Source organism: Rhipicephalus sanguineus, chromosome 1, assembly GCF_013339695.2.
Source record: "Rhipicephalus sanguineus isolate Rsan-2018 chromosome 1, BIME_Rsan_1.4, whole genome shotgun sequence".
NCBI classification, from domain to species: domain Eukaryota; kingdom Metazoa; phylum Arthropoda; class Arachnida; order Ixodida; family Ixodidae; genus Rhipicephalus; species Rhipicephalus sanguineus.
Window position 1 is genome coordinate 107,051,343 of NC_051176.1, and position 21,354 is coordinate 107,072,696.

The 21,354-nt window shown below is 45.3% G+C and overlaps 1 protein-coding gene across 1 annotated transcript in view; it reads right to left on the reverse strand.

The window, feature by feature from the left end:
• Nucleotides 1–12,827: 12,827 nt before the first annotated feature.
• Nucleotides 12,828–21,354, reverse strand: part of LOC119395173 (uncharacterized) — a 51,845-nt gene continuing 43,318 nt past the window's right edge. The window contains exons 7-8 of the mRNA XM_037662457.2: nucleotides 19,428–19,473; nucleotides 12,828–17,910 (exon numbers count right to left, since the gene is read on the reverse strand). Of these exons, the coding sequence (XP_037518385.1) occupies nucleotides 17,315–17,910; nucleotides 19,428–19,473 (642 nt within the window). The 3' untranslated portion in view covers nucleotides 12,828–17,314. The remainder of the gene's footprint in view (nucleotides 17,911–19,427; nucleotides 19,474–21,354) is intronic.

Here is a 21,354-nt window from a genome sequence, read left to right on the forward strand (position 1 = left end):
GCAGTACGCCGTCCACTGCCGATAACTCCGATGTGAATGGCTTTAGTTCCCCTTGAATCGTCGCACCTGCCTTTAGTTGCTCTACCACGCTGCTTAAATACGGGTCTGCGCGGATCTCTTCTTGAAGTCGTTGCTTTGTTCGTCTGCTTACCAGGCTTGAAACCACCTGAATTGCGTGGACCTCCATGTCTTCCGCTTCATCAGCAGCCCCAGGCAGCGTGGCAGTACGGGACAGCATGTCTGCGAGCACCAGGTCTTTCCCAGGGATGAACTGCAAGACATAGTCGTATTTGAAAAGACGGATGAAAAATCGCTGCAGTCTTGGTGGCATGTCCGCAACACTTTTCTGGGCGATGGCAATCAGAGGCCTGTGATCAGTTTCGACAAGAACCCTGCGGCCATAGACAAACTGGTGAAACTTTTCGCACGCAAATACTATAGCCAGCGCTTCCTTTTCAATTTGAGCATAGCGTGTTTCACTCTCGCTCAAAACCCGCGATGCGTACGTGACCGGGCGCCAGTCGTTTCCGTGTTTTTGCAGCAAGGCGGCACCAATCCCGATTTTAGAGGCGTCTGCAGTTACCTTCACTTCTTTTTTTGAATCAAAGAGCGCTAGTATCGGTGGGTTCATCAAAGCTTTGCAGATCTGAGCCCACTCGTGCGCGTGTGCTGACGTCCATTCGAACACCACGCTTTCCTTCAAAAGGCCACGAAGTAGTGACGTCCTGTCACTGAGCGAGGGTACATACTTGCGGAAGTAATTTACAACGCCCAACATTCTGCGAACTGCCTGCTTATCTTTCGGCTGCGGTATAGCGTGTATGCTCTCGATTAAGTCTGGACTGGGGCGGACACCGCTCTCGCTGATCACGTCACCAAGAAATGTTATCTGTGTCACACAAAATATGCATTTTTGGGCGTTAAACGTCATCCCAGCTTGCTCCGCTCGCTTTAGTACGGCTTTCAGCCGTTCATTATGCTGCTCTGTCGAGTCCCCCCAGATTAGTATATCATCAATATATACACGCACTCCTGTCAAGCCTTCAAAAATTTCTGTTAACGTCTTCTGAAAGACCTCACTTGCTGAAGAAATTCCAAATGGCATCCGCAAGAACCTGTAGCGACCGAAGGGCGTTGCGAAGGTGCAGACGCGTGACGTAGCCTCGTCCAACGGTATCTGGTGGAAACCTGCGTTTGCGTCTAGTCGGGAAAAGTACTTTGCGCCCGAGATTTCACTTTCAATGTCCTCCCGAGATGGCATAGGATAATGTTCGCGCATTATGCTTTTGTTTATGACTCTTGGATCCATACATAAGCGAAGACGGCCATCCTTTTTCCTTACTACAACTAAAGGGCTTACCCAATCGGTAGGCTCGTCCACTTTCACGATGATAGAGGCCCTTTCCATGCGGTTCAGCTCCTCGCGAAGCTGCTCCTTGATCGCCAACGGTACCCTCCGGGCAGGCTGCACCACTGGAATGGCATCCGGTCGCAGTACCATCTTGTACTGTCGCTTTACACAGCCCGTTCCGCGAAATAGGTGTGGAAAAGCCAGCTGGGGAGTGTCTTCTCTGGAGTCTACCGCATTCACTGTTGGAATCAGTCCGAATTCCTGACATGTCTTGAGACCAATGATGGCATTGCGACCTTTCTTCACAATGAAAAATGCAACCTGACGTTCTCGGCCGTTTAAATGCAGGACTTCTGTTGATACTCCCACGTGCTTGATAATGCTTCCATTATATGCAGTCAGAACTGCAGTGCTTTTTCTTGGCTCAGTTGCTCGGTTGGCACGCCGGAACAAGGACAGAGGTAGTAGGTTCGCTTGTGAGCCAGTATCTACTTTAAATCTGAATTCTTGGCCGCCTATCTTGCCGCGCACTGTCCAATCTGCTCCCACACCATCCGCCACGCCGCACACGCTGATATTCAAGATATTGAAATTATCATCGTCCTCTTGTGTATGATCCACTTGGTCAACGTGACGCTTTCTGCAACACGCCGCAAAATGATTCTTTTTTTTGCATGCGTAACAAAACTTTCCCCGAGCTGGACATTCTTCTGGAGCATGGAATCTACCGCACTGACGACATCGAGCCTGTTTATTGCCGGCCTGTTCCGTTCTTCTTGTGTACTCCACTTGCCGGGTTTCCTTCGACCACTCTGCATTTTGCTGCGCAGATACTTCGGCTGCTTTGCACATTTGATCAGCTTTCTGCAAAGTAAGGTCCTTCTCGCTAAGCATTCTCTGTCTGAGTTTTTTATCGCTGATCCCAAATACCACTTGGTCCCTTATCATAGATTGTTCAAGCTCTCCAAAGTTGCAGAGTTTTGCTTGCTTCTTGATGTCCCTCAAAAATCTTTCAAACGGTTCTGCCTCCTCTTGTACTCGCAGGCGGAATACATGCCGTTCATAAACTTCATTGCCTTGCTGGACACAGTACTCTTCAAACTTTTTGACCAAAGTTTGATAATCTTCTTTGTTCTCACCTTCGGAAAACACGAAGTTGTTGTACACGTCCAAGGCATCGTCACCTGCGGCGCTGAGGAGTATGGCCGCTTTCACAGCTTCCGTCCTTGGCTTTTCTGACGATGTGGCTGTGAGGAAGAGCTCCAACTTTTGTTTAAACTGCAGCCAGTTTCTCCTCAGGTTTCCGGAAAGCTGCAGCGGTTCTGGGCGCTTGACGACATCCATTCTGCCGCCGAGACAAACACTTCTGACACCATGTATCGTGTTCGATGTAAGGAACTGAGGCGACACGTTGCTGAACAAGGAATGACCCCTAGGTCGTTTATTCATGACGCTTATATAGCTGCGTGGGCAACGAGGGGAAGGGAAAGACAAGGAAAGAAGTGGCAAGCGGTATCCTCGCACATGCGCGATGGCCCGTTCTGATACAGTGTGTTTTGGAGCAATGCAAGTTAGTTTTGAAGTAGAATTCTAGGGTCAAACATCGTTGTTATTTTTTTTTATTTCTGGTAAACACTAGAAATTCCAACGATTTTAGAAAACATTCAATACTGATGAACCAACCACATTTAGCGTACGTGTTATCATTAAAACATCACAGCGCTGTGATAGAGCAATGACTCAGGAAAACGAGATGAGCGATGTTTTGAATAGCTACACTTGACTAGACTGACAAATGAAAAACGTTCATGGTAATGAACGTTTTTCAGCAGCGGCGTTTTCGTGCCGCGTTTGCCGGGTTGCTACATTTTCGTCAAAAGCCTACGCCGGCTTCAAATTGTTCCTTCGAAATGCGCGGAGGTCAGCGTCCTCTGGAGGCACTGGAAGAAACCAAGCAAATACGCATCTGCACCCTAAACTCCGCTTGTCGGACGAGCGAGCGACGCGCCGCGCGAGGCGTTTTCGAGTAGGAAGACGCGGCGACGCGATTTTGAGATGGCGTTCGTCAAAATGACGCGCGAAACCCTCCGACCATGCGTGAGTCGCGCATGAAATCATGCCATTCGGGACGCAACAGGGCAATTTCGCGAAGGCGTTTGTCAAAAAACACGCGCGTCCCTCCAAACGTGCGTAAATCGCACCAAAAACTGCGCCATGCGGTTCCACCTTTTCCCTTCAAGTTCCCTTCCAAGATTTGTCAATTATTGGTGTCGGTTATATGCCCGCAAATATGGTACATGAGGTGCGATGATACTAGATGTCGCAAGCACACAATTTGTATCGCGTGGTTCTGTTTTCGTACTACCCCACATTCGTCTGAGTAAGCGTTCCAAGTGTCTATCTTATTCTTTTTTGTATATTTCTTCACTCGCCAACTCATGTACCAAACCACACACAGCATCGGCGGCGAGCGGATGGTACGAGCTACAGCGTATTCAACCACGAGCCGAGCGCAGGTTCTGACGAGCAAAAATCGAACAACGCGACCAATCGCACTGGCGAGACTAAGCTCGTCGCTGCACGAGCGCGTTTACATGCTGCATTTATAACGAATAACGGCTTGTGTGCAATGCAAAAAATTCTCCACATGGCACGCTCTAACTAAAGAAAATGAGTTTCGGAAATGGTCCAACCGACTTACACAAACCGAAGCCTTGTGAGTGGTTTCGCGGTTGCTAGTGGCTTCATTGACCGCAAACGGATAAAAAATTTTTCTTTCTCATGCAGACTTATGACACAAAATACATCTACAGCAGTTTCCTTAATGCAAAGTTTCTCAATAATGGTCCCGCGTTTACGTCCGCGGCAGCTGCTCGCACTATCCTCATGGCTTCACATCAAATTAAACATTCGCAGTAAATAGAACCTTTTCGACATTATGAAGCGTCAACGCACTTTTATTCATGTTCACAATCCCAGGGCACGATGACAGCAACCGCCTCATGCGCGCAGCGCGCCAAAAAACTCCGTTGCCGCCGGCGCCGTCGAAATATGGCCGGACAACTCACTTTCTTGAATCTAAAAACGTTGCTTTCTTGTAGCTAGCTCCTGTACAGGCTCGCTAGCTTTCTTGCGCCTTCGACGACGTCACGAGAGCGCGCCAAGTGATGTGATGATGATATGAGCTCGCATAGGCGCGCCATGACACGGATGACAGCGGCACATGAAGGCACCAAACATAGCCTCAGTGATCGGTTCCGGCAGCGCACCGGAGCCCATCGCGGAGGCCGTGCACCAAAGACCGCTTGGGAGCAGTTTCGGCGCAATATTGCGTTTTGGAGCAGAATGGCGCAGCAGCAGCGGATTGGCGCAGCGTGGCGCAAATGGCGCAGCTCTTCCACCCCTGAGCTGCGAAGGCCAGCTTAATCTGTAACTAAATGCCACAATCAGCGGGCGCGCTGTTATGCAGTTGTTTTCTCACTGCCTGCTTGCTTCCCTTCCATTACGTGCAATGTACGCTTTAACCATCTTCCCCATTCGACGCACACTGTGCCTAAACAACATTTGTAAAAAGTTAGCTCAATCATTTCCGAGCCGTTTATTTCACTTCCCGCTATCACATGTTTTCGGCGTCGCAGATAACGTCTTCCTGTATCATCTCGACCTTTACCTCAGCGTTTCAACAGCCAGAAAACGTGCGGTGCGGCATGATTAAGCCATGAGTGGCCGAAGCTGCCCAATTGATGATGTTTTGTTGCCACTTTACTAAAGTGCTTTCCCACGTCGAGGACAGCAGAGGTCATTGGTGGCGCCAGACGGACATTACCCTTAGTTTTGACAATGAGTGGGGCCTACAAATTAATTATTACAGCGCAAAGCGCTTAGACACCTTAGTCATAAAATGTTAAACCGTGAGCAGTTATGGAAACGCATTCATGACAGCTGCGCAGATGTGAGATAATTTGTACGGTGCCGTTCAGTATAAACGTTTCGACTTGCTCTAGGTCTAGCTGTTCACTACACGCGATGCGCGCGGCCCATGGCTACGTCCGATTATTCTCTGCCGATTATTTACGCGTTCACAAAAAGAAGATTGCTGAGGAAAACATTTTCGTTGCGCAATTTTTTTTCTTTGCTGTTTTTGTAGTTGCCTACCTCCAGAAGCTACTGTCATAGGCTGAAGACCTTCGCGACACCTCAGGGGTGGAAGCGGGCTTGAGCGTTTTGGAGCAGCTCAGGGGGCAGGAATAATGCTGTTTTGGAGCAGCTTTGGAGCACCAAAATGTGTGTTTTGGAGCAATGCAAGTTAGTTTTGGAGCAGAATTCTATGATCAAATATCATTGTTCTTTTTTATTTCTGGTAAACACAAGAAATTCCAACGATTTTAGAAAACATTTAATACTGATGAACCAACCACACTTAACACAAATTATATATATATATATATATATATATATATATATATATATATATATATATATATATATATATATATATATATATATATATATATATATATATATATGCGCACACACACACGCGCGTACGTGTTATCAAAACATCACAGCTGTGATGAGCAATGACTCAGGAAAATGAGATAAGCGATGTTCTGCATAGCTACACTTGACTAGACTGACAAATGAAAAGCATTAAAGATAATGAACGTTTTTCATCAGCGGTGTTTTCGCACCGCGTTTGCTCGGTTGCTACATTTTCGTCAAAAGCCTACGCCGGCTTCAAAAAGTTCCTTCGAAATGCGCGGAGGTCAGCGCCGTCTGGAGGCATTGGGAGAAACCAAAGAAGCACGTGTCTGCACCCTAAACTCCGTTTGTCGGACGAGCGGGCGATGTGCCGCGCGAGGCGTTTTCTTTTCTACTTCGAGGAGGAAGACGCGGCGGCGCGATTTTGAGATGGCGTTCGTCAAAAGGCCGCGCGCGACCCTCCGACCACGCGTGAGTCGCGCATGACATCAAGCCATTCAGGACGCAACAGCGCGATTTCGCGAAGGCGTTCGTCAAAAAACACGCGCGTCCCTCCAAACGCGCGTAAATCGCGCCAAAAATTGCGCCATGCAGTTCGACCTTTTCCCTTCAAGTTCCCTTCCAAGATTTGTCAATTATTGGTGTCGCTTATATGCACGCAAATACGGTACTTGAGGTGCGATGATACTTGATGTCGCAATCGCACAATTTGTATCCCGTGGTTCTGTTTTCGTACTACCTCACATTTGTCTTTTCAGTAATAAACGTTCCAAGTGTCTATCTTGTTCTTTTTTGTATATTTCTTCACTCGCCACCTCATGAGCCAAACCACACGCAGCAACGGCGGCGAGCGGCATATGTCATGTAGTGCTGCGGATGGTACGAGCTACAGCGTACTCAACCACGAGCCGAGCGCAGGTTCTGACGAGCCAAAATTGAACAACGCGACCGATTCGCACTAGCGATACTAAGCTCGTCGCTGCACGAGCGCGTTTACATGCTGCATTTATAACGTCTAAGGGCTTGTGTGCAATGCAACAAATTCTGCACATGGAGAGGCACGCTTTCACTAAAAAAAAAAATGAGTTTCGGTAGTGGCTTCACTGACCGCAAACAGATAAAACAATTTTTTTCTTTCTCATGAAGACTTATGACACAAAATCCATATTACACACTCAGCTATACAGCGGTTTCCTTAATGCAAAGTTTCTAAATAATGGTCGCGCGTTTACGTCCGCGGCGGCTGCTCGCACTATCCTCATGGCTTGACATCAAATTAAGTATTCGCAGTAAATAGAACCTTTTCGACAATTATGAAGCGTCAACGCAGTTACTTTTGTTCGTGTTCGCAATCCCAGGCCACGATAACAGCAACCGCCTCGTGCGCGCAGAGCGCCAGAAAACTCCATTGCCGCCGGCGTCACAATCGAAATATGGCCGCACAACTCACTTTCTTGTAGCTAGCTCCTGTACAGGCTCGCTAGCTTCTTTTGTGCCTTCGACAACGTCACGAGAGCGCGCCAAGTGATGTGATGATGATATAAGCTCGCATAGGCGTGCCATGACACGGATGACAGCGGCACATAAAGGCACCAAACGTAGCCTCGGTGATCGGTTCCGGAAGCGCACCGGAGCCCATCGCGGAGGCCGTGCACCAAAGATCGCTTGGGAGCAGTTTCGGCGCAATAATGCGTTTTGGAGCAGGATGGCGCAGCAGAAGCGGATTGGCGCAGCGTGGCGCAAATGGCGCAGCGCTTCCACCCCTGACACCTGCAAAGTCTGCTTGCATTGCTTTACGCTCCTCAAGGAAAACCTGTCTACATCTAACCGCGATGAGGTAGACCAGGCATTTCTTCAGGAAGAAGAAGCGATTGCTATCTTGAACAGGCGCGCCCGTCTTCCCTCTGATGATTGTAGGCGAGGTTGTAGGCTGCAAACTGTTTACACGTTAGCCATATAGAGGGCGGCAGCAGCCCACTTTTGCAGACGCTAGACACAAATAAAATCTGAGAACACATTTTTCTTGACGAAAAGCCATCAGAGCAAGGTTTTGCTGCAGCAGAATAATTAAAACTGAGATTTACGCACAATGCAAGCTAATAACAACCATCAGCCGCACTGAAGTGAGCACACACAGCAAGGGTCATTTTGGCCAGTTATATCTCGTAAACAAAGCAAATGAGGACATATGATATTAAAACCGTGTTTTCACTTACATAAGCGCTCTTCGATAAAAAATTGTCGTCAAAATTGAGACCGGAGTGTTTTTATTTTATTTTTTGAAAATGTACTTTTTTGAAAAAACTCGCTTTTTTAACTATTTTTTTCTTTTTTTGCGCTGCCCGTAGGAAAATGATCTTCGGTATATATGTTGCAAAGGCTCTTTTCTATAGTTGACATTGTTTTCAAGTTTCTGTTTGAAATAGCAAAGGCGCCAAGGTGCCTCAAACTTAGGACCCTTTTTTGATTTCGGCCGTGTTTGCCATTTTTTCACATTTTCTTCTTTTTGAGGACGGCATAAAAAAAGCACGGGTGTAATTCACAGTAATGCGCATTAAAACCAGCAAAAGAAATTTTCGACACAAAATTTATAGTTCGCGTTAAATTCGGCCGTGAAATCCGAAAACATTGCAGTGAGCAAAAACAGGAGGCCCGCGCCGCCACCTTCAAATATTTTTTTGGCGCGCTGGGAGCGTTTCTTCGAAATAAAATTTTCGGTTCCGTGCACTTTAAATGTGCCCGCATAACATATAAAAAACCCATGCAAAACAAAAATATCGACCGGACAGGCATGTTCGATCTCTCGTGGAATCGCCCTAGAGAGCTCGTTTCGCAGAAATGCCGCCGGCAGTGTCGGCGTCGCTACGTAGCTTGTGAGCGAAAAATCGTCCGTGACCGAAAAATCGAGAAAGGTGCAAATAAAATAAACAATAAAACTTTTCGGTCCCATTGATGATCGAACCCGGGCCGTTTGCATGGCAAGCAGGTGTTCTACCACAAAGCCACGATGTTACTTACGACTGCTTCGGGAGTGAGTGAGTGAGAACTTTATTGTGGTCCAAAAGTGGCAGAAGCTGAACGCGACTGGAGGTCCTGCTAGCTCAGCCAGGTGGCTCCACCCAGGAAAGTGCCGGAAGCTGGAGCCTCTCGGCGATGTCCCGGGCCCTCTGGACTGGCAGCAGTTGGTTGTTGAGTTCCATGCTGCGCATGGCAGCCTCCCAGGAGGGTTTGTCCGATAATCCTGACCCCGAATTAAAGGGGCACAGCCAGAGCATATGTTCGAAATTGCTACGTGATTACAGTGCTGACAGTGAGGTGAAAAGTCTGGATCTATTCTGTTTAGCATGGCTGGAGTGATGTATACGTTTTTGTCTGTAGTTGTAGTGTGACCACTTGCGCTTTATTCAATTTAGGGTGTGGAGGGGGAAAGCACAAGGAAGTCAGGAAACGCTTGTGGAGGAGGAGTTCGGACTTGCTAGGTGACAGTTGTAGCCCCGTGCTAGCCAGAAAGTCTTCCGTGACGTCGAAAAAAACACTACATAAATGCCATGTAGTGGAAGGAGTCTCCTTAACGCATTTTGTTCGACAGGTGTCACGAAGAAAATGAGCCCATTCGGCGATTTGTAGGCGCATTGGCGAGGCCGTCAAACTACGTTTTTTGCGCGACGCCATGCTTCGAAAAAAGCCGGGATAGTGCAGCCATCGCCGCTAACATAGAGCCGCTAAAAACACACACGAACTTTCAAACAGCTCAAAAAATGGACAACTATGTCCATCTATATATAAGTGGCTATTTATTAGACGTAGAAGAAATGAGGAAATAGAAGACGCTTCTTTCTGTCTCCCGTATCGGGGTCACGGCTAAGCACCTTGCGGGGAGGCCCTACAAGCCCTGCTGCAGCCTGATCATGCCGGAGTCACCGTGGCTTTGCTGCACGCTAAGCTCACTGCCCTACGAGCCAGCGGCGTGCATCTGTCCCTCCACTGGCTTCCATCCCACGTTGGGATAGCTGGAAATGAGGAGGCAGATGCCGCCGCCAGGGCAGCACACCACGGCGACACCCCGGTGACCTCGGCAGTAGCGGCAGCAGACTTCTCTCGACAGCGCCTACGGCAGCTGCTCCTCACCATCCACCCGGACAAGCGAGTGGCCAGCGGCAAGCCACCACCACCTCTCCCGGAGTCTGGCCTGGAGAGGAACGAGCGGGTGCTCCTTCTACGTCTGCGGACTGGTAGTGCCTGGCCCGCGGCACGAATGCATTCCACGGGACGCTGCACATCAGCTGCGTGCAGCAGATGCGGCGAGACCGAAACACTCGAGTACATCATCTGCTCCTGCCCAGCGTTATCCGCCGAGCGACGCAGACTGGTGAGCCGCTACCAACATCTTGGTCTACCAGCGACATCCGTGGAGGACATTCTCTTCCCTGCGCGGTCACCACTGCCAGCCCTGCGGGCTTTCCTGGAGTTTGCGGGACCCGCTAATCTCCATGATATTTAATCGAGATGCGTTGGCCTCCCTCCCGTGCCAGGGTGGAAGACCTCCTCTCCTAATACCCTAGCTACTCTCATTCTATCTCTCTCTCTCTATCCCTTTTAATCCCACTAAAACATAACAAGCCAACGCCTTCTTTCTAGAGGAGGCGTTTATCAAGCAAACAGCAAACATTAGGTAATGTGCTGCCATCTGTGAGGCATTGTGAGAAATATGTCTCGACTCTAGTACACGTGAGTATGAACGTGAGTGAGTGCCAATGAATGTGAGTCAGGGGCGTAGCCAAGGGGGGGGGGGGATTGGGGGGGTTGAAACCCCCCCCCGAAATTTTTCAGTTTTGCTTGCGTATATATACACGCACACATACAAACGCACGCACGAACATACATAAAGTATGGTTGAACCCCCCCCCCCGAAAAAAATTTCTGGCTACGCCCCTGATGTGAGTGTACGTGAGCATGAACGTGAGTGAGTTCCTATGAGTGTGAGTAGGCGTATGAAAGTGAGTGAGTGCCTATAAGTGTGAGTAGGCGTCTTCTTTCTAGAGGAGGCGTTTATCAAGCAAGGAGGAGGAGGAGGAATAAACTTTATTGCTGATAAATGGGAGTGGGAAAGGGGGAACCAGACTGGACGGGGGGCTAGATTGGGACCCAGGGGGCCGCAACACTAGCAGACCAGTCCGCACTGACACTGACATCAAATTTACGCATGTCAAGATTTTTGTATCCACGAGTAGTTATCTACCCCCTAGTAGCGATTCGTGACCGAAAATGCAACTGAGGGACGAATAGCTATCTGTTTTATTGATTTATATCACCGGTATCTAGCACGATTCAAAACGGCCTGCAAGCCCGCCATTTCTTAGCGCTGGCAGCGCTCCCTCGCGGTCAACTCCAGACCGCGCCCCAGTTTACCACTTGTCCACAGAAAGGAGTGACGTGGGATCAGCTGCTCAGCTAACATTTCGTCTGCTAGGCGCGCAGGTTCAGTCATGCCTTGTCACCAGCGTCGCCGTCGTAGCCGTCAAAAGTATCGACTTGTGTTGAAGACGACATTCTGGAACTTAGAATCACCGTGATACGCGACGTCGCGAATCATTTTCGCTTCGACCCTTTGCAAAACAGCGATTCAGAAATGGTCGCCGTTCCAAGCAGCAACGAGGAGGTGCCCGGGGACGCGCGCTTGGGCCATACTCGCCGGTGTGTCTCAATTAGCTATATCAGAGAATTGTAGCGTGCACGGCATTCCGGTATCCGCAAAGGGGTCTATGGAATATCGGCATAGCGAATGCACACCAGCGGAGAAATAGAATAAGGTTTCTACAATAACAATTCTGTGCTTGCCAGGTTCTTCTTTGCGCCGCCAGATGGCCCCACCTATCCGGCCTCTCACGGTTACGGCTCCAGCGCCAGGAAGTCCACGAACGAACTACCATTCACTATAAACGCTACATGCGTGTTACTTGTTAGCGACGTTATTTATCTATAGGCTACTCCACTTTGATAGCTTGTGGTCGTGTTGGCGTGTACCGTACGTGTAATGAAACGCCACGCAATTTCCGCTTTTTCCGCGCCTCGACGAACAGGTCCGCACTACGCAGCGGTTCCCCGACGTGCTGGCACGTAGTCGCTCTGATTGATCTCACTCGCGCTGAGGATCACACGACAAATCAGTCGATACGACACGATGGATCGCAAGCACCGATCGGGACAGCAAGGAGAGCCACTGGCTGTGAGTGAGAGCCGGTGAAAGCGTCGTCTGGCGTCGGCGGCACAACAAATACACTCAGATCGTCGACGTCATTGTTACTGGAGTATCGTCACTCAGGATGGTATTTGCGGAATGTATCACACCTGTTACGTAGCACTAGTGTCGATGTCGCAGCGTGATCAATCTTCCGTTGAGCTTTCGTACGCTGTTTGCCCTCGAAATAAAATTACTTCCACGCGACGGACGCCATTCAAATTTGGCCAAGAAGACCTATGCATACCGAGCAATCGAATGAATGACATATCTCGACTTTAAAATTTGATGTCAGTGCTTTCAGCAGCTATTACGTTACTGATCCATGTAATTGTCAAAATATGTTTACGGCATTTATTTTTATCCTATGCAAAGCAGTGATATTCTAAGGAAAATATCTTGATTGTCTGAAAAACAGTACTACAACACTCAGTGCTGTGTACTGTCAAATGCACCATTTTTCTGTGTATCCTTTTTTGGCTGTGCTACAACAATGTATACGACACTTTAGAACCATGCAGTTCACAAATGGCTTCACAGTGGTCGTATATGATACACTAAAGCAATTACGATTATGTGCCAAATTAACCATGTAGATTTTCTTGACTGTGTTTAGACTGATGCCAGTTGTATGCACCGTAGCACCATAGAAAGTTAATATTTAGTGCCTTGTTTATTTCACAGAGTGTCAGAGCAATACAGCATCTTGCAACTTGTGAAAGTGCTGTTCTGATAGCATAGGCAAAGACATACTGAAAACAGTTTTATTTGAAAAAGTTAACACAGACAAGTTTAATTAAATGCCATAATGGCTAACATTATACATCACAGAACCTTATACAAATGCAAGAAGGAACCACACAAACAGTGATGGCACACACTCTGGGTTATATTACATTTCCTTTCGTAGAACGTCGTAACAGGGGTAAGCTTTTTCTAAATACTGAAAAAGCAAAAGTACTAAAACAAGGTATAAAATTTACGAAAACCTCTTCTATGACTTACCAGGAGCCTAACAGGCAAGGAGTGGCATACGAGACGTGCCACTCCCTACATTTTTATCTACCAAGCCGCCGAACATGAAACAACACTCGGCAATACCCACCTGCCTAAGCACCAACTTCTGGTCAAGGGCATGCCCTCGCAAAAAAAAAAATATTCCCCAGCTGTGCCACTGTTCCTTACAGAATTTATTCAGCAAAAACATGAGGAAGATATATATGTAGCATGAAAGTATATAACATCATCTGATCGGCAATCAAAAAAAATATGCTTCATGCCTTGTCCAAATAATACCTTGTGAAAGTCTGTTCTCTTCATACAGCTAGAAAAGATAAGACTACAGAAGAAGACTTAGAAGGAGAGCAAATACAAAGTGCTAAAATATTCAAGGATACATGTCAATGCACACTGAACAGGTATAACAAGATGCCATACAACATTTGCTGGCACATACACGTCACTATATGACTACTTCTACACAACAACAATAGACTCCTGTAACTTTCAAGATGCATTTAGCTGCATATGAGAAAATAGCATGCAGTACAAAATAATTAAAAGATATATGGACCAGAAGCAAAATATTGCAGCAGTACTGATGAAGGACCGAAAAATTGCGTAACCTATCAAATAACTATGAGCTGTGATCTTGTTTCTGCTTGTGAGAAAACATGGCATAAAGCCCCCAAAAAATGCAGTAAAGAAATATCTTGCGAGACAAAGCACTGTACTGCAACTACATGGCAGTGCAATTATTATAAAACAGCACTTTGACAGTACCCAAGCATTCATACAAATATAAACCAGCTGACAAATGCAAGTATGTGAGCCACGTGGCAATGAGAGCACTAAAACAAGGCATCTATTTGCCAGTGCACCCATAAAAAGTACACAGCTGGAATAAGATGATGGATTGATTGATCAATTGATTAGGGAGCAGCAGGCAACCAATGGTGAATGCAACATCCATCTAAATAAGCATTTGAAGCAGTGCAAGATAATCCCGACCATTAGTTCCAGTGGGCAATTCTATATTTGCAGAGTGCTAAAAAAAGGGTCCCTCCCTGCACCATAGATGACATTTGTGGCTTCTACAAATTGACTAGCAGCTTTTATCAGAACTACAATAATATGGGGAGTGTTGAGGCATGAACATTTCAGCTTGTCACAAAATGAATGTTTCTTGCCAGAGGCATCAGTTACGAAGGGAGGGATGCTGAAGGTAAAGAATTCCATTTGGCAATAGATAGAGCTAGAGGGAAATTTCAACAAGCATTAGTCTGTGCAAATATATAGATTTTACTTCACGAATGTGATCTCGCTGGGTCGAGATGTGTGGGGCAGGCAGAATATGGGCTTGAGCAAATGGAATGTTACTATGATAAAGACTATGAAAGCACGACAATCATGCAAATTTATTGTGCATGTCAAGACTAGGAAGATTTAGCGATATCTTTAAGGTGGATACACTTTGGTAGTGTGAGTATGAAGACAAGATGAACAGTGCAGCTTTTTTGAACTTATTCAAGTAGGTTAGACAGATTTTCATGATGTGGGTGCCAAATTAAGGAAGAATATCCTAAGGAGTACCTGATAAGGGAACTGTATGTGCTATGTCTGCATTTGCAAGGTAAACATCATTTGACAAAGCGTAGCTTTTTGCATGCTTTACTGGTAATGCCAGTAATGCAATGTGGGTATTCCAGCTTAAGTAGAAAGTAAAAAAAATACCAAGGTGGGTCAGGATTTAACTGAGGATAGTGAATGAACTGTAGTACCTCGTGTTTTATACTGGTTAGTGTTAGGGTGGGAAACTGCAACGAATTTTCATGTTTATTTTTTGATGCCTTCATTTACAACTGATATGTGCCACACCATTTAGTCAGTCTACAGAAGACAGATTGTAGTGTAATGATATTGACGGGGCTGCGTATGTTTTTATACACAATGCAATCATCTGCAAAAGACGTACTCGTGAAGCAATTTTATTTGGAATGTCATAAATGTAAATTAGGAATAGTATTGGACCGAGGACGTACCCTTGAGAAATTCCCAAAGTGACGCGAGTATGTTTACAAAGTTGTTAACTGATTACCTCATACCTGCTGGTTCCCTAATTCATCACGTCATGTTGTAGTCAAGCTGTAGGTTTCACCCTTTCAGTATAAGCAGACTCAGGTATACTCAGTGAAATTCAATAGAAAAGTCATTGAAAACGGAGTCTGTGTAAAGCTGAGAGTGCAAGGAAGTGTGAATATGTGTTACTAGTTTGTATAGGGGGGGTTATTTGTATTTGTAGTCTATTAATTGTACTGTAGTAATTAGGACATAAATGTGAAGAAATTTAAGTGCATGAAAAGACAACCTTGCCGCCAGTAAGGACCGAATCTACAGCCTTAGGATAACACATCTGATGCTCTACCAATTCATCTACCGTGGCGGTCATCCTCCCGTCCACTTTATTGGGCATTTCTGTGCATGTAAACTTCGGAGTGTTAGCCAGCCTCGCCCGTAGACATGATGGCGAGTGTGGAACACTCTTTTTTCCCCTTCTTTAGTTTGTACTATATATATGAGCATTTAACAGCGTTGCTGACGGAAGCCACATTGGTTATTGAGAAGCAGATTATTTTGGTCGTGACAGGCTGTGTGTGTAAAGAATGTGTTCAAGTAATTTGCAAGTTAGACGTTACTGAAATCGGTCAGTGTATGCAGGATCCGTGGTGTCCCCAGATTTGAATACAGGAATCACTAATGCTGATTTCCAATTTCTCGGTATGCAGTCTATATCCAGTGACTGCTCAAAGATTAGGGATAAAAAAAATCTACGGATAAAAAAATCAAGGGAAGTGGGATGCTAGTTTTAAAAGTTTGGCACTTTTACCACCAGAAGCGAGGCTGGTTTCACAAGGAAGCAAGCCTGTCAATTGCATGAAAGATACATGTTCCAATATCATGGTGGACGAGAAAGGGATCGAATACAGAGACAGCTGTTAAAGTATGCGAGCATTATCAAGTGCTAGTTCTTCAAATAAAACAGCCGAGAAACATTTTGCTAGAAATATTTCCATTATTCCCAGCATTTAAAACAGCCCGATCTTCAGAAATTCGTAAGGGAGCTGTACAATCAGGTTCTGGGTTTAACAGTAACTGGAATTTTCTTTGGATAATTTTTAGCATATCTGGAAGAATGAAGCTAAAAACTTGTTTTCAGCATGGGCAATAACAGTTTCTATAAGGTGGGCTATACTTTTGTAATTTTGCCAATCTTGAGCATTTTGAGAGGAGAATTTCTGGAAAGCTCCTTTTTCCTTGTTGATCATTTCTTTACACCATGGTTAAACCGTGTGTCATAATTAGTCTTGAGCTGATCGTTATTTTCGGTATACAGACAGTTTAGACTTCCTTCAGCTTGTCACGGCACAAGCACCAGTTATCGCTTGCTATGAAAACTATTTGGTTTACGCAAGACTTGGTCGGCATACGACTGAGTTTACGCAATCTCAGTTTACATACTATAATAAATGCTCCATAACCATCATAAAATCTAATGCTAAATTTGTTCACCAATTCTACAATTGTGGTCAATTCTCACCAACAAACAGGACATCGAGACAAGCTGCAAGTGTACTTACACCACTTTTATCTCCTCATTCATAGTCACTACACATTTCTTTAATGAGCATTCACAGGGATATTGTTAACAGCAGGCCCTTTCCAATAAAGGAAGTCAATTTTATGGTAGTAACAGTATAGTAGAACCACAAGTCCCCTTTTAGTAAATGACAAGATAAGAGGTCTTGCTGACAGCTTCGTCACATCATTATGGTTAAAAGTAAGCCTAATCTTTCTACTTTTGTCTGAGAAAATCACATTGCTTTTAATGCACGCAGAAGACATGCAAGACGTTATCCCCACATTTAAAGTGCATTTCTTGGGCCTATCTTTGATGGTCTTAGTGCTAAAGTACCCATTCTCAATCTCTGTGAATGCGCTAGTACAGAAAGTGAGGAAAAACAGAAAAATAGCCACGAAACTATGAAAATAAATAACAATGTCTTGAACATACATGCAGGCAATCTTTATATTAATACAATGGATCTTACAGGCTAAACAGACAAAGGTGACGTAGAAAATTGACCACAATGTGCAGTAGAGTGGAGGGTGCCTAAACTTGTCTAGAGAGACTTACAACTTAGGGAAGTTATGCTCTTCTTGTGAAGACGAGCTTACATTGCTGCTCAGTACACAACTCTGTGCCAAGGGTGGAGTGACGAGTTGCTTACATCAGCGGGCCTTACAGGACTCATAGGAGCCAAACCGGGCGCCCGTAGGTAACGGGCCTCCTCCTGCTGAACAATCCAAGCACGCACATCTTGTGTCGTGGCCTGGTACGACATGTCGCCAGCACGCAAGTAGCAATCACCACATGAAGTGGTGTACATCGTGTCAGGAGCACCACGTACCATCACTTCCACAACAAAGCAAGAGACAGTCTCGCGTGAGTCGTCGGGGGTGCGCAACACTGGCACGAACTCTACGGTGATGCTCTGTGGCATCAGACGTGGTCGCAGATTGGATGCCATACAGTCCACGCCCTGACGCAGGCAATCACGCTCCTTATGATTCAGCATTACGCCGTGCACTAAGCCCTCACGGGAGATGCCATAGTACACGATACAAGGCTTCCAGGAGTTCAGAAAAGAGCAGGCTACCTTAGACAGGGTGCGGGCCGATGCCATTCGCATGCTACGTACTGGTCGCAGCTCGTGGGTCTGGTCAGAGCGAAAGGGCACCAGGCTGCCACGCTGGTAGAAGCGGTCTACAGCTTTCTTCTCTGTTCAAAGGACGCAGAATAAATATTTATATAGAAACTAAAAAGAAAGAAGGAGCATGCAAAAGCTACCGCAGAATACAGTTAAAGAAAGAACCTGACCATAATCGGCAGACCTATTCTAAATGCACTTCAGCAACTTACCAACCACAAAGGCGTTACCTAGACAGGTACAGGGTCCAATACGTAAACGAGCATGGTGCCATCCCTAAAATTACACATCACAGTTTCCCACTTTCACTTTAGTGAAAGGCAAAACACATTTTTAAAGTTCACAAAACACTTAAATGTTTGCATTTTGCTGATGCAAGATAAGTACGAGAACAGTTGTATGACTATTATGCTGCCAGATACCTGTTTTCCATAAAAAGAGGGCAACCAAATTATCCACTATAATATGTTCAGCGCTTACCAAGGATTAACACCCCCCCCCACCCACCAACACCACACTAACATAACCCCCCCCCCCCATCCAGAATGACCCCAACACAGCCCCAAAAATTGTTCTACACTAACCTACCTCCCTCCCCTCTTAAAGAGAGGCTGTCACCTTCGCTAGCAGGCCGCAGTCACAAAAATTTAGTCCTGCAAGGGCCGAGACAATGAGGAAGGTTGTAGCGGAATAAGGGGGTGGAGAGGAGAGGAAATAGAGGAACTTGAACAAGATGTCAGCTAACGTTGCCATTTGTAAGAAGGCCTTTCCCATGTCTCTTATATGGGTCATTTCTGAAGGGAATTGGGCATCGGGTTTCGAGAAACATATCAGTGCAATCTCCTAAATGACAAATCTGGACACCGGTTCTGAAATATAATGTTTTTGTTCCGTTATGTTTCGAGACATAGTGACTGCATGGGGTGTCTCATTAAAAAAATGAATATTTGAGACCAGTTTGCATGTGTAGCTCATGAATATACTTATCAAGCAAAAAAATTGGGAAGAAGACAGTCACGTGCGGGCCGCTAGCGAAATGCCCACGGTTTGAGACCTCCCACTTATAGCATAAAGCTACAAGAAAATCCATACGGACTTCTCAGAAAGGAATGCTTCCTAGCTGATGAAAAATTCCTCCTAGTCCAGAGATCGAGGATGGGAACAACACCTATCCAGGGCAATTTCTCGACAAAAATGAGCTAACCATGAGCAACAGTAGTTGTTGGGTTCCTCGGCATTTGACTAGGCACACTTGCACTGAAAAAAAAAACACGAAAGAAGTTGACTTGGAAAATACAGTTGAACTCCATTACAACTATATTAAACTGCCATGAAAACTCTATTGTTATAACTGCATTGCATGGAAAAAAAGATTAAAAAGTGGGGAATGGGGGTGGCTGTGCAGACATTCCGAGACTAACAGAACATGTAAAGCAACCATCCCAACATTAAGTACCCAAAGCATGCTGATGAACAAAAGATGAATCTGACTACTTAAACTAAGGTGGTTCACACCACTTTTATGCCAATTGTGGCATTTTCTTTTACAAGAATTGGCAATTCTAATAAAACAAATTTTTATATTTACCATTGTAATGCTGCAATGCCAAGCTTGGTTCATCTGAAGGGCTTTGCTGAGAGCGAGAGCAGAAAAAGAAAAGCATTCAACTTAAAATGCATACACAGTCTTTTGTACCAAAGACATCATTACATTGTGCTCTTCAAATCAAACTTAAGTGAGGGAAGCATTTCACAATTCCTTTCACTTTTCCAAGCCTATGTAACATAACACGTTTGGGAGCTATTTGAGCCTTTCTGAGGTGATTACACCTCAAAGTAATGAACAAGTTGCAGTCAATGTGTTTCAGAGTCTATACTGTTTCCTTGGCCGCCCGGTGTAACAGACACACACAATGTAATACACGAAGTGTCCAAGAAATTTGTACAGGCTCTAAAACATCTCTGTTATTCCTCCTTGACTTGAGTTGGGATTCGTGCCCTTCCTCAAAACAAATAAACATTTTGGCCACACACAAACTGGTCAAGGATCACATGTACGTCTCCACTGTGTGACGTAAACATGATCCTCAGCCAATCACTTGCAGCAAAAATGTTTGTTTTTTGAAAGAGCACAACACCCCGGCCTTGGTCAGTAATAAAAACTTTATCATGTTCCCTGACCAGACAAACTTTCGTCGTACCCCTGGCTACAGATCAAGTGCCTAATATCATGTAAAAGTCAATTTGAATTAAAATGCAGAAAATGGCTGATAAAAAAGTAAACTGAAAAACATATTGCAATACTGACAAAGTAAAAGTCACCCATGATTCAATTCAGAGTTTTTTTTTTTATCACCAGTTTTCTGCTCCAGACAAGGAATGTGAACAGCCAATACCAAAAAGCTGTGATGCTAATGCTGTGGAAGACTGTTTCTCATGGTTCGTAGTCTGTTTGAGAAAGTGTTGCCAGTGCCGTTACCTGGATAACAATAATTGCGTGGCTAAGGGCATCAAATGCTTAAATCCTTAAAGCATAAGTTTTCATTTTTTTTTTTTAGAAAAAGTGAGACAGGCCTATTTTTGGGCCACACATTCAATAATAAACCTGACTCTTCAAAGATGCAATCGGGAGCAATTTAGTAGTCAAAAGTTGCGACAATATGATACACCGTGCAGTTATGAGTATGCTTCAACTGCTAAGCATAAAGACTTTTGAATTGCGAAAAACATGCAAACACATCAAAACACTGATAAAGACAAAACAGAGTAATCTCTTCTCAACAAAATTCACCATATTATGGAGTTTTCTGCTGCAAGTATGGCTTTTTAATATCAAGGTTTGAGTACTAAAATTCCACAAACTGCATCAGTTAGAGCATTTGAAGTGGACGAGTCTGATATGCTACCGTCAAACTCGTTTATAACGAGAGTACTGAGAAAAGTGGTCGTTCTAAGAGTAGTTCATTGTATATGTACTTGCCCTTTAAAACATGCACAAATTAGCGACCAAGTCATTTTTTTTTTCTAACATTTTTATTACAAAGTGCAAAAGACCCTTCTGGTGACAAGGCAAGCCTTTTTGCTTTGTGAAGCAACACCCACTGTGTGCTTATGAGTTAATTAAACTGCCTTTGCAACGAATCGAATCTGCCACAATTGGGAGAGTGAACGCCTATGAAGAAATTCTCCCAGACGTCTTCAAAATATCCGCTCACCGTAATGGCTTTTATAAATATGCATCAGCTTTGAATCAGCCATGCCATGCTGATTGCACCCTAAGCTGTGTCACTTTGGCCAGAGAAGTACATTGTCAAAAGATCATGCACGAGTGTGGCGAGTAGCCTGTTAGCTCAACGTGGCGACAATGAACTTCCTGCAAATGACGAGCACTCCAAGTTCCCACAGTCCTGCACGATGAGATGCAACACATCTGGATTGTCACCTAATAAAAGCGTGCAGTTCGCTTGCTCATGCGGGGAGATTTCTTGGTGCTCGTGCAGCTCCACCCTGCAGCA